This window comes from Pygocentrus nattereri, chromosome 10, assembly GCF_015220715.1.
Source record: "Pygocentrus nattereri isolate fPygNat1 chromosome 10, fPygNat1.pri, whole genome shotgun sequence".
NCBI lineage: Eukaryota > Metazoa > Chordata > Actinopteri > Characiformes > Serrasalmidae > Pygocentrus > Pygocentrus nattereri.
In genome coordinates this window covers 15873300-15886177 of record NC_051220.1, presented here as the reverse complement: position 1 = coordinate 15886177, position 12878 = coordinate 15873300, and the positions used below count along the sequence as shown (strand labels likewise).

Here is a 12878-nt window from a genome sequence, read left to right as displayed (position 1 = left end):
ACTGAGAGATCTGTTTACTGAGTTAAAATCCAGCTCTCTTTATCAGATTTCTTAATCAGATTTACGGACCTTATTCCAATACAAGAAACCCAGAGCTTAACTATTATCCGATTACTCAGGTGCATGTAAACACGTTGATCGGTATACTGACAAAATATAATTTTTTGCAGTTATTGGATTATTAAGTGCATGTAATTGCACTTTTACATGCACTCAATAATCCAATCATAACAGGATTTATACAGATATCTGATTATATCAGCCATCACATTTGTGGATTTTATGACATTTTGCTGTAAAGGTTTGGAAAATAAGTAAAGTTATTTGTAAACAGAAACTAAAAAGTTCATGAAAAACTGCTAATTATTTGTTTAATACATGTTCAATTTAAACTTGGCAACAAGCAAATCCCAGCTGTTCAAAAAAACACAAGTATCTTTTTATAATCATTTTCATTTGAACACAGCAGCTGCCCTTTACATTGTGTCAAAAATGAATGATGAATAGACTGATAGAAATACTCTAGAAGGCATTGGAATAAAATCTCTTTATATTAACTTACATAAAAGGTAAAGAATGCTTTTGTGTTTGAACTGAACTTCTGTGGCCAAATACTTTTGAAAATCATGTGATATTGAAAAATCCCTGTTTAATTTTAAGAACATTTTGAATGTAACCTCTTAGCTACATGCAGTACATCAAAGAATGGCTTTCACATTTCTCCCGCAATGCACACATAAACCACAGCGCATAAACAGCACAACACAATAACAAACTGTTGAGTATCTTTAGTCAAAAGAGCCAAAGAGTTTCAATGTGTGCTTTTTAAGTTCATTGTAAAAAGACAACTGTCAGATCATTATTTAGACAAAATGCAATGTGAAGATCAGTGTGTTGATGGTTTGATTAGGCCAGGTTTGATAAAAAGTGTCTTGAGTGGCATTATATTAAGTTTCTTGCTAAACATTTTAGAAGGTTAACAGGTTTCTGTAGAAATTTTGCAATGATGGAATAAAAGTGCAAGCTATTACAATGTGGTGCTTCCTTGAATGTGATCTCAAGACTGCTAAATACTGGATGGACTGGTACATGCATCTATGTGACATTGTCAGCAACCCAAATAATAGATTTTTTAAAAATTTAGAGCACCGTAATAGGGACTTCTGTATAATTACCTGTATTTTCAGATAGCCTTATGGTTGCTTACTGGTAGGTCAGGGAGCTGGACTAGAAAGATTTGGGCAGTATAAAATACACCCATATACAGTGGTGTGAAAAAGTGTTTGCCCCCTTCCTCATTTCCTGTTTTTTTGCATGTTTGTCACACTTAAGTGTTTCGGAACATCAAACCAATTTAAACAATAGTCAAGGACAACACAAGTAAACACAAAATGCAATTTGTAAATGAAGGTGTTTATTATTAAAGGAGAAAAAAAATCCAAACCATCATGGCCCTGTGTGAAAAAGCGATTGCCCCCTAAACCTAATAACTGGTTGGGCCACCCTTAGCAGCAACAACTGCAACCAAGCGTTTGTGATAACTTGTCTTTTACAGTGTTCTGGAGGAATTTTGGCCCACTCATCTTTGCAGAATTGTTCTAATTCAGTTACATTAGAGGGTTTTCGAGCATGAACGGCCTTTTTAAGGTCATACCACAACATCTCAATAGGATTCAGGTCAGGACTTTGGCTAGGCCACTCCAAAGTCTTCATTTTGTTTTTCTTCAGCCATTCAGTGGTGGACTTGCTGGTGTGTTTAGGATCATTGTCCTGCTGCAGAACCCAAGTTCGTTTCAGCTTGAGTTCATGAATAGAGGGTCGGACATTCTCCTTCAGGATCTTTTGGTAGACAGCAGAATTCATAGTTCCATTTATCACAGCAAGTCTTCCAGGTCCTGACGCAGCAAAACAGCCCCAGACCATCACACTACCACCACCATATTTTACTGTTGGTATAATGTTCTTTTTCTGAAATGCAGTGTTCCTTTTATGCCAGATGTAATGGGACACACACCTTCCAAAGAGTTCCACTTTTGTCTCATCGGTCCACAGAATGTTTTCCCAAAAGTGTTGGGGATCATCAAGATGTGTTTTGGAAAAATTGAGACGAGCTTTAATGTTCTTTTTGCTCAGCAGTGGTTTTCTTCTTGGAACTCTGCCATGCAGGCCATTTTTGCCCAGTCTTTTTCTGATGGTGGAGGCATGAACGCTGACCTTAACTGGGGCAAGTGAGGCCTGCAGTTCTTTGGACATTGTTGTGGGGTCTTTTGTGACCTCTTGGATGAGTCGTCGCTGCACTCTTGGGGTAATTTTGGGCGGCCGGCCACTCCTGGGAAGGTTCACCACTGTTCCATGTCTTCGCCATTTGTGGATAATGGCTCTCACTGTGGTTCGCTGGATTCCCAAAGCTTTGGAAATGGCTTTATAACCCTTTCCAGACTGATAGATCTCAATTACTTTCTTTCTCAATTGTTCCTGAATTTCTTTGGAACTCGGCATGATGTGTAGCTTTTAAGGATCTTTTGGTGGACTTTACTGTGTCAGGCAGCTCCTATTTAAGTGATGTCTTGATTGAGAACAGGTGTGGCAATAATCAGGCCTGGGTGTGGCTAGAGAAATTGAACTCAGGTGTTAAAAACCACAGTTATAGTATGTTTTAACGAGGGGGGCAATCACTTTTTCACACAGGGCCATGATGGTTTTTAATTTTTTTTCTCCTTTAATAATAAACACCATTTACAAATTGCATTTTGTGTTTACTTGTGTTGTCCTTGACTATTGTTTAAATTGGTTTGATGTTCCGAAACACTTAAGTGTGACAAACATGCAAAAAAACAGGAAATGAGGAAGGGGGCAAACACTTTTTCACACAACTGTAGCTAAATGGTCAAACTGAATAACTGTTTTTCTATTTCAGTTATACAGCATAGACCCAGCAACAACTGCAGTATTTTTTAAACTACTCCTCATAGAAATCAACTGCTATTCAGAGAAAATGTGTTTGGTAGTTCCACCTGTATCAGAGGAGGAATGTGGCAGCTGGCAGCCTTCCAGGCAGTGGTGGAGTCAGTGGTATTGGATACAACTAAATAAGAATAAAATTGTCTTCAGTGCAGGTTAAACCAGAATAATCAACTGAGATGTGTAAGATTTCCCCTTCTTATTTTTCATTACAGATCACATCCAAATCAAACCAGTCATCCAAAGCTGGACAATGATGACACTGTGATGCACCAGTTTAATCATCTTAAATACTCCTGAATTTAATTATTTTAATCCATGCTTAGATCATTTAAAATAAAAGTATATCTTAAATAAATCACATAACCTGTAAACGAACTGTTACAATACATTACATAGGATGAAGCTTTGTCTTTGTAAGTTTCATTTTCTTTACCATTTATTAACCATAAAGAGTTCCACGCAGCTTACAAATGTAGGATTGCAGTTTTTGTAGGTATTGCAGTTACTGGAGATGCATTTACAGCACTGCAAGTAGTGCTTAATTGTTTCAATTGCACTCATTCTGCAAAAGGCGTGGGGCGTGGCTTAGAGGCACGAAAGCTTGTAGAAGTGACACCGCACAACACACTGAAAACACACGCGAAAAACACTGAACGCGTAAAGTTAAAACTAAGTTTGGTTTCGGTTGCGTTCACATTCACAGGTGTGAGTGGGCTTAGAAGCTGTCCTGCAGCCAGCCACCAGAAGGCATTAGAGACGTTTTGGTTTCACTTTTCACCTCATATACGTATCAGAGATCCTCTGATACAGTCCGCGGTACATACTGTTGTCGCATCCGTGTCACACGTTGGTGAGTCGTCAGTGTCAGTGCGGAGACTTCAGTCAGTGCCGAATTCGTGTTTACCACTGATTCACCTGCTACATACGGAACTTGTCTGCGAATCGAGGCGCAGCGCCCTTTTCTTTCCTCCTCCGACTCTGTTTCAGCACGAACAGTAAATTTAGTGACACGTTAAATGAAATCAAGGATCAATGGTCACAGCAGCGCTGCATTAAATACCAGTCGCTTTCACGGCAGCTCCATCTATTGTACCTCTAAGACACCTAGTTGATTTAAACATTAAAGCTAGAACAAAGCAAAAGTAGAGCTATTATGCGAGCTCGTTTTGTCACATCGGAAGACAAATTTTGCTCCAGCGTTAGCTCAGGTTAGTTAGCTGACCTAGTGTGTGGAAAGCAGGGATGCAGCTGGCAGACTTCATCGCCGGCTCTGTTGGAGGTAGCTATCATACACTTAACATGATGTCTATGAAACTATCAAACATTAGTGAGATGAAACGTCCGTCACTGGGACGAATTTGACTGGAAGTAACTAACCTCTATAATCGATCTAAATAACTGTTATGAAGGTCAGTGAATGGTACAATGCGGTGACCGTGACAGTACAGACAGCAGCCAGGTTGAAATACCTTTTAAAAAATAAAAATAATAAGATAAAATAGGGCGAGGTTCCGTCAGCCATGTACAAGGAAAGTAAACGTTCTACGTCACGTAGAAATACACTTCCAAGAAGTCTGGACTGAATTTACTTTTAATTGGATAAATGTAATAAAACGCATTCGTGCTCATGTTTTACAAAACGGCAAAGCCTGAACAGTCCGACTAAATTCGTATTTACACAATGTAAGCTTTTGCACCATACTTTATCACGTTATATTTCTTTTTATCTGTAAAAATAGGTTCAAGGGAGCATACAAACTTTAGTACAATTTATTTTATATTTATCGTCTCCTCATGTCTGCAAAGATAGATTTTTCCAAATGGGTGGACGGCTAGACATAACCTCGGTATTGCAAAGACGGGCCAGTTCAGTCTTATGTGTATAAATATGAATGGGTCAAGTTAATTTTCTCTGTGTTCAGAACATTGCCACAAAATTAAAGCTCTTGTATAGTATATAGGCAAATTGAAAGACTGGTTAACATGTCATTTTTGTTGTCTAGGGGCATTTGGAGTGGCTGTGGGGCATCCTCTTGATACTGTTAAGGTAGAAACTACTCTTCCACATATATACATATGTATTACTGCCTGCTGCTTATTAAAACGAATTGCTAAACTTCTGTATTTCTCAGGTTAAAATGCAGACACAGAGAAAATTCACTGGAGTTTGGCAGTGCATTCGCTCAACCTACAGAACTGAAGGGGTATGTAGCTGGAAAATTATTTGATGTATTTTTTACTGTTGTTCGTTGACCCAAAGCTCATGTTCTTCTTCACAGATGTATGGTTTCTACAAGGGGATGTCCATGCCAATAACGACGGTCTCTGTCAGTTCTTCTGTGGTCTTCGGCACTTATAGAAACGCACTACAAGTCTTCCACCAGCTGAGTTATAAAAGTGCAGATGCACCCAGTGCTAAGTTGCATATCTTTCTGTCGGGCTTAGCTGGAGGAATTGCTCAGGTAAAAGACTCAAGTACATCGACTATAAAAGCAAGGTGTGGATGATGGGGTCCTGGGTGCTAATTAACCTTTTTGACCCCCTGAATGTCACAAAATCAAAATTTAAGGCGTCCCTGAAAAATGAATGCTTAAATATAAACTCAAGGAAAGGTCTTTGTTTAGTCTGCATCATTTGCATTCTTAACTAACTAGAGATGCAGCACTGATCTGCCGCAGGGTGGCCTTGTAGCAGATTGGCTCAGCCAGTTGGTTCTTCATAGCCTAGCAACTGTATCTATGCCCAGGATACCTCTGAAAAACGGTATGCTGTAGCAAATGTGTAAATCTGAAAAACAATTTCCTAAGAGATTGGTGTGAATTGCTACTCATTTCTCAAATCAAAGACAAAAGACATGTAAGACCTTGAGGTGTGAAAGTTCTGCATTACAAAACTAGAAAAGCGCATTTCAAGTTTTAATTTCTGTTATATTCATTCATATTATATTTCAATAATGTTATATATGGTTAATATTCACATGTTTTTGGTCAAGTTTTAGATCTGTACTCACAAATATTTAAGAATTAACTGCATTGTGTACAGTCAATATAATCTTAAATAGCTACTCATTAATTTATATTACCTGTTTGGATCATATTCAAGAAAGAGCCAGAAATACCCGGTTTCTACAATATTGTAATAATGGTTGTTATGGTTAATAACTCTAGTTATTACACCTGAGTTCCCTTTGTTTGTGTAAGGTTTCAGTAATGTCCCCTGCAGACATTGTGAAAGTCCGTCTCCAGTGTCAGACCGAGCCATATGAAGGATCTGACCTCAAAGCCAGGCCAAAGTACAGGGGGCCCATGCACTGCCTTTTCACCATTGCGCGTGAGGAGGGTGTCCTGGGTCTTTACAGGGGAGCTGGTGCTTTAGCATTGCGGGATGGCCCATCCTTTGCCACCTATTTCCTCGTCTATAACACTGTCTGTGAATGGCTGTCTCCAGACAACAACAGTCAAGCAGGTAAAAATCATCCAAACACAGGTATCAAACTCTGTTGGATCTGGACCACAGCTCTGCACCATTTAGCGTTCTAGCTCATTAAAGATGTCTAATCATCAGTGTGCTATGGTGCATGTCGCACAATTTTTAGTTAGCATACTTCACATGTTTGCAGGCTTCCGCTCCTATGGGCTACTCATGATGTGCACTGGCTTTATGGACATAACTATCCATCCATCCATCCATTTTCTAAGCCGCTTCTCCGTCAGGGTCGCGGGGGGATGCTGGAGCCAGTCCATCGCAGGGCAGACAGACACAGACAGATGGACATAACTAGATATTTTAAAAAAAAAGCACATGCTAGCTTTTAGAGATTTTACTGACTTAACATAGGTTCTGTCAGATTTAGGGATAAGTGGTTTGCATGGGAGAAGGGTGGGCCTATGGGGCTTAAGCACCAGATGTTCAGTGACATTAGCACTGCCCTGTTAAGTCTTCTTGAGTTGATTTCATAGGCTGTGTCCAAAACCGCATAAACCGTGGTAGTTATGTGCATAGACATTGTGGGCATAACTAGATATTTGAATAAGAAAGAAAAAAAGTCTGTCGGCAGGTTCAGCTATCAAGCTCTAGGGTTAGAGCTATAGCTGCCTAATGTTACATTAATACAACCCCAATTCGTTGTGTAAAGCATAAATAAAAACAGAATACGATGATTTGCAAATCCTTTTCAACCTATATTCAATTGAATACACTACAAAGATATTTAATGTTCAAACGGATAAACTTTATTGTTTTTTGCAAATATTCACTCATTTTGAATTTGATGCCTGCAACACATTCCAAAGAAGTTGGGACAGGAGCATGTTTACCACTGTGTTACATCAGCTTTCCTTTTAACACTCAATAAGCGTTTGGGAACTGAGGACACTAATTGTTGAAGCTTTGTAGGTGGAATTCTTTCCCATTCTTGCTTGATGTACAACTTCAGTTGCTCAACAGTCCGTGGTCTCTGTTGTCGTATTTTGCACTTCATAACGTGCCACACATTTCCAATGGGAGACAGATCTGGACTGCAGGCAGGCCAGTCTAGTACCCGCACTCTTTTACTACAAAGCCACGCTGTTGTAACATGTGCAGAATGTGGCTTGGCATGGTCTTGCTGAAATAAGCAGGACGTCCCTGAAAAAGACGCTGCTTGGATGGCAGCATATGTTGCTCCAAAACCTGTATGTACCTTTCAGCATTAATGGTGCCTTCACAGATGTGCAAGTTACCCATGCCATGGGCACTAACACACCCCCATACCATCAGAGATGCTGGATTTTGAACTTTGCGCTGATAACAATCCAGACAGTCTTTTTCCTCTTTGGCCCAGAGGACATGACGTCCATGATTTCCAAAAACAATTTGAAATGTGGACTCGTCAGACCACAGGACACTTTTCCACTTTGCTTCAGTCCATCTCAGATGAGCTCGGGCCCAGAGAACCCGGCGGCGTTTCTGGGTGTTGTTGATACGTGGCTTTCGCTTTGCATGGCAGTTTTAACTCGCACTTGTAGATGCGAGATGTAGATGGAGCAATGAACTGTGTTCACTGACGATGGTTTTCTGAAATGTTCCTGAGCCCATGTGGTAATATCCGTTACAGAATGATGTGGGTTTTTAATGCAGTACTGCCTGAGGGTTCGAAGGTCACGGGCATTCAACGTTGGTTTTCTGCCTTGCCGCTCACTTGCAGAGATTTCTCCAGATTCTCAGAATCTTTTGATATTATTGACTGTAGATGATGAAATCCCTAAATTCCTTGCAATTGTATGTTGAGAAACGTTGTTCTTAAACGGTTGGACTATCTGCTCACGCAGTTGTTCCCAAAGTGGTGAACCTTGCCCCATCCTTGCTTGTGAACAACTGAGCCTTTCAGGGATGCTCCCTCTATACCCAATCATGACACTCACCTGTGGAATGTCCCAGACAGGTGTTTTTTGAGCATTCCTCAACTTTCCCAGTCTTTTGTTGCCCCTGTCCCAACTTCTTTGGAATATGTTGCAGGCATCAAATTCAATATGAGTGAATATTTGCAAAAAACAAGAAAATTTATGAAAGTTTATGAAGAAAGTTGAACATTAAATATTTTGTCTTTGTAGTGTATTCAATTTAATATAGGTTGAAAAGGATTTGCAAATCATCGTATTCTGTTTTTGTTTATGTTTTACACAATGTCCCAACTTCATTGGAATTGGGGTTGTAATTAACTAATCAGTTCATGTCAACTCAATGTCAGCTTTTTAGTCAGCTAGCTTGGGATGGGTCGTAAATGTCTTTAGTGGTTAGATGCAATAATTAATCCCTTAACCCTCTAATTACATATAAAACATGTGCTGATGTCAAGAGAATATGATGACTTTGACCTAACCTAGGTTTTGTTAGAGTTAGGGATAAATTGTTTGCATGGGTGGAGACAGAGGTGTTCTTCTAAGGCTTAATCCTTGGATGTCCACTGACCCTAGCACTGCCCCTATTAGCAAGGCCTTCATGAGTTGAATTTAGTGATATAAAAGGAAAAAACACTAATTTCTGCAGAGCTGTGACCCAGGAAGTAGTACACACAGAACTTAGTGCAAACAGAAATTAGCAAAAGAGAAAGAATTGCTAGAGAATCAACTTGCCTGTTCTCAGGACTGGAGGCAAGAATATCATACAAAAGCTGGGTGTACACTACATGACTAACACAATCCTTTTTCAAAAAGATTTTGAAAAACGGAGAGCATGTCAAACTCGCCAATATTACAATATAAAGTAGGCTGAAATTTGACCACATTTGTTTGTAATTTAATGCATGTACAAGAAGCGCAGCGTGAACGAATATGGGGTTAGTAAATGCTGACCTCTAGGAAATGCTCATCCTAGCAACAATGGGAGAATCATTTTAGTACTGACAGTCTGAAGTGAAATTGAAAGCTTTGGTTATTTTTAAGGCACTAAGGTTAAAGAATCACTAATGTACTGGCCAGTAGGGGATCATGGTTCGGTAAGAGTTCAGCATAACGGTGTGTATATTTATATATATTTAGTGATATAAAAGGAAAAAACACTAATTTCTGCAGAGCTGTGACCCAGGAAGTAGTACACACAGAACTTAGTGCAAACAGAAATATATATATACATACACACATCCAGTACATCCAGTGAGCGTCAGTTGTGTGAAAGAAAATGCCTTGTTGATGTGAGAGGTCAGAGAATGGGCAGACAGGTTTGAGATGATAGAAAGGCAACAGGAACTCAAATAACCAACCAGAATCTCCACCTTGTTGAAAGTCTGCCACAAAGAATTAAGGCAGTTCTGAAGGCAAAAGGTGGTCCAACCTTTTACTAGCAAGGTACCTAATAAAGTGGGCGCTGAGTGTGTTTGTGTGTATATATATATATATATATATATATATATATATATATATATATATATATATATATATATATATATGAATGACTATATAGTGACTTTCCCTGTCACAGCTAATTCCACACACTACAAGCTGTGCCAACTGAAGTTGCATACTCAGGTGGGACTATACAACACTAGGTGGAACAAACTGTAACAATAGTATATTGCATTATATATATATATATATATATATATATATATATATATATATATATATATATATATATATACACATATACTCACACACACACACACACATATATATATATGCAATATACTATTGTTACAGTTTGTTCCACCTAGTGCTGTATAGTCCCACCTGAGTATGCAACTTCGGTTGGCACAGCTTGTAGTGTGTGGCATTAGCTGTGACAGGGAAAGTCACTAACGGTAACTCATTTGTTTGCTACTAATTTGTCAGGAACAGAGAAAACAGAAAAATGCGTAAGGCTTCGCGCAGAATCTCTTCACAGGCACAAAAATGCTGTGGATAGGGAGGTCTACTTTCATTTGTTTAATTTCGGCTTGATTTTTAATACCCTATTTTCTTTACCTCGAGAGCTTTCTTCTTAACCTCTCGCTTACTGCTCAAACACCTTCAGCTCACAGCTGATCGGGCGGCAGAGTCGAGACGCGGACTAGGCTGAATCATTCGGCCATCATGCTTGCTCGTTAACGGCTTACAGCTTAAGGTTTCCGGGTGGAACTCGCGTTTGTGAAATTGGTTCCGTAGTACGTTTATCAGTCTGCATGTACCGTGTTTTTCCGTACGACTGCATGAATCGAACTATGACGTAAGTAACGTGACAGTTCGGGGTGAACACGCGGACTGTTACACCGCGACTGGCCGGTGCTCAAAAAGCCAACGCGAGAAAATTAGATTAAGTTTCAAAAATCTAAAATTTGAAAATATCAGAACGCTTCCAGTCACTACTGAGGTGAATGACTGACTTCCCCCTTCTCGCACAACTTGATTATCAGTGCCTTAAGTTAAAAATTAGCTTCTTCTTTTGAAAATTTCTCACACTAGGTCAATCAGAGTTGGAATTAGGCAAATGAAGGTGCTCACTGCCCCCTAGTGTGTGTGTGTTCACTAGTGTGCACGTATGTGGGTGTTTTACTGCACGGATGGGTCAAATGCAGAGGTCTAATTTTGTTTTTTTGATTCAATTCAGTTCAATTCGATTCAAAAGCAACCAGAAAAATGACATTCAACTACCATTCTAGGCTGCTTTTGACAAGATTGTCTTTTTAAAATGTAAATGTTTAAACTTTTAATAACTTGTCTCTGATAAAGCTAGTCATGTAAATACAGTAAGTCTTCAGAGGATTCCAAATATGAATTGTTTGAGAACTTGTGTGTATACATAATTCTTCAAGTATGTGAACACTTTACCTTATTATAATCTTTCACCCCTTTACCAGTTGGAAAAAAGACAGATTGGAAGGTGGTAATGTTTGCTGGAGGATTATCAGGAATGTGCGGCTGGTGCATTGGGACCCCCATGGATGTGATAAAGGCCCGATTACAGACTGATGGCATGGACAAGAGGCGGTACAGAGGACTCTTTCATTGTGTAAGAGAAAGTGTGAGAATCGAGGGACCAGGTGTTCTTTTCAAAGGCCTTGTCCTCAACTGCATACGTGCCTTTCCAGTCAACATGGCCGTTTTCGTCATGTATGAGCTGGTACTCAGTTTGATACGAACAGAGTCATAGGCCATACTTAGGCGTGATAGTCATACAGCATGCATCTGCACTGTATAAATGATGTTAGATTAAAGGCACATATCATGACTTTAGCATCAGGCACCCTAACACTGATAATGTGAAAAGACAAGTTATGCTGCAGAACTAAATTAACTTGAAAGGCTGAATGGTTAAGTATTATGTTTTTATTAGTTAATGATTTGTGGTGACTACCTTACATAGCATATCCTCGCTGTCGCGCGAAAACCTTATATCTCCATTCTTGCCATTTTTTTTTACTTCTTTCATAATGTGACATTTTCAGCTTTGCCGTGTTAGAATTTTATGATGAACAGCCCAACATAAATGATCTAAAATTACTTACATTAGTTACATTATCTTGCATTATAAATTAAGGATGTTTTCCTTCTCTTGCAAAGTTCTTGTTCCAATAGCACCAACATGCTGTATCTAAAGGTACACATTAAAAGTTTGAATTACTGTTTTTTTATGTATGAAGAAAACAATGGGCCTCATTCACAAATAATTTGTTTTTAAAGTGTTTTCTTAAATTTGTTCTTGAGAAAGATGCTAAGAAAAAGTCCTTATTCCTTACCTAAGCAGAAATCCCAAATACGAAAACATTGGTGAATGTCAGAATCTTCATGAAAACTGTGGAAGTAGGCGTTAAGAAGAAATTTTATCTTGAGATCAATTGGTGAATGAGGCCCAATGTGTTATTTACATTCAGTGGCATAATTTTCTGTTTGAAGAGTGTACAGTATGCAGAGTTTGAACATTATTTACTTGATTTTTCCATTCACATGAGACTTAATTTAATTATTTCATTTGGAACAGGCAGATTTGAGGTCAGTGTAGACCACAGGGTGCCAAATCCATGATCCAGGTAATCAAGGCCTTTGGGGGCATCTGCCTGTTTGAGCCAGGTGTGTTAGATCTGAACTCTCCAGGGTGGTAAACCTTCAGGACCAGGATTGAGCATCCTTTGTGTAGATTATTTTTCTTCACATTCAGTACGTAGTATTTAATTTATCATGTTATTTATTTTGAGGAGAGTACTATATGCCACTTTGTGGAAATAAGCTGCTATAGGTTGTGGGATTGTAATTTGAATAATCCATTATCTGGCAAAAGGTGGCCCGTCTAGTTGTCTAGTAGTCACAATTTACGCCTACATGCTAACAGCTGATAATAAAGCAGGTCTTTAGATTTACACTTTAAAAGAGCACAATATCCTGTAGCTCCAGGCTGTTTTTGAAATAGTGCAACAATGGTTTTCAGGTAACTTATGTACTGGAATAAATAATCTAAACATCCTC

The 12878-nt window shown here is 39.0% G+C and overlaps 1 protein-coding gene across 1 annotated transcript; it reads left to right on the top strand.

Annotated features, from left to right (window-relative positions):
• Positions 1–3987: 3987 nt before the first annotated feature.
• On the top strand, positions 3988–12878 carry slc25a47b (solute carrier family 25 member 47b). The gene is made up of 6 exons (XM_017713843.1): positions 3988–4243; positions 4968–5011; positions 5097–5168; positions 5244–5426; positions 6165–6429; positions 11276–12878. The coding sequence occupies exons 1-6, from the start codon at positions 4207–4209 to the stop codon at positions 11566–11568; spliced, it is 894 nt and encodes a 297-aa protein (XP_017569332.1). The 5' UTR covers positions 3988–4206; the 3' UTR covers positions 11569–12878.

Excerpts from the sequence above, each read along its gene's own strand:
- slc25a47b (XM_017713843.1), top strand. The coding sequence starts at position 4,207 with ATGCAGCTGGCAGACTTCATCGCCGGCTCTGTTGGAG. Across the intron at positions 5,012-5,096 it reads ATCCTCTTGATACTGTTAAG|GTTAAAATGCAGACACAGAG; the intron begins GTAGAAACTACT and ends TGTATTTCTCAG. Across the intron at positions 5,427-6,164 it reads TAGCTGGAGGAATTGCTCAG|GTTTCAGTAATGTCCCCTGC; the intron begins GTAAAAGACTCA and ends TGTTTGTGTAAG.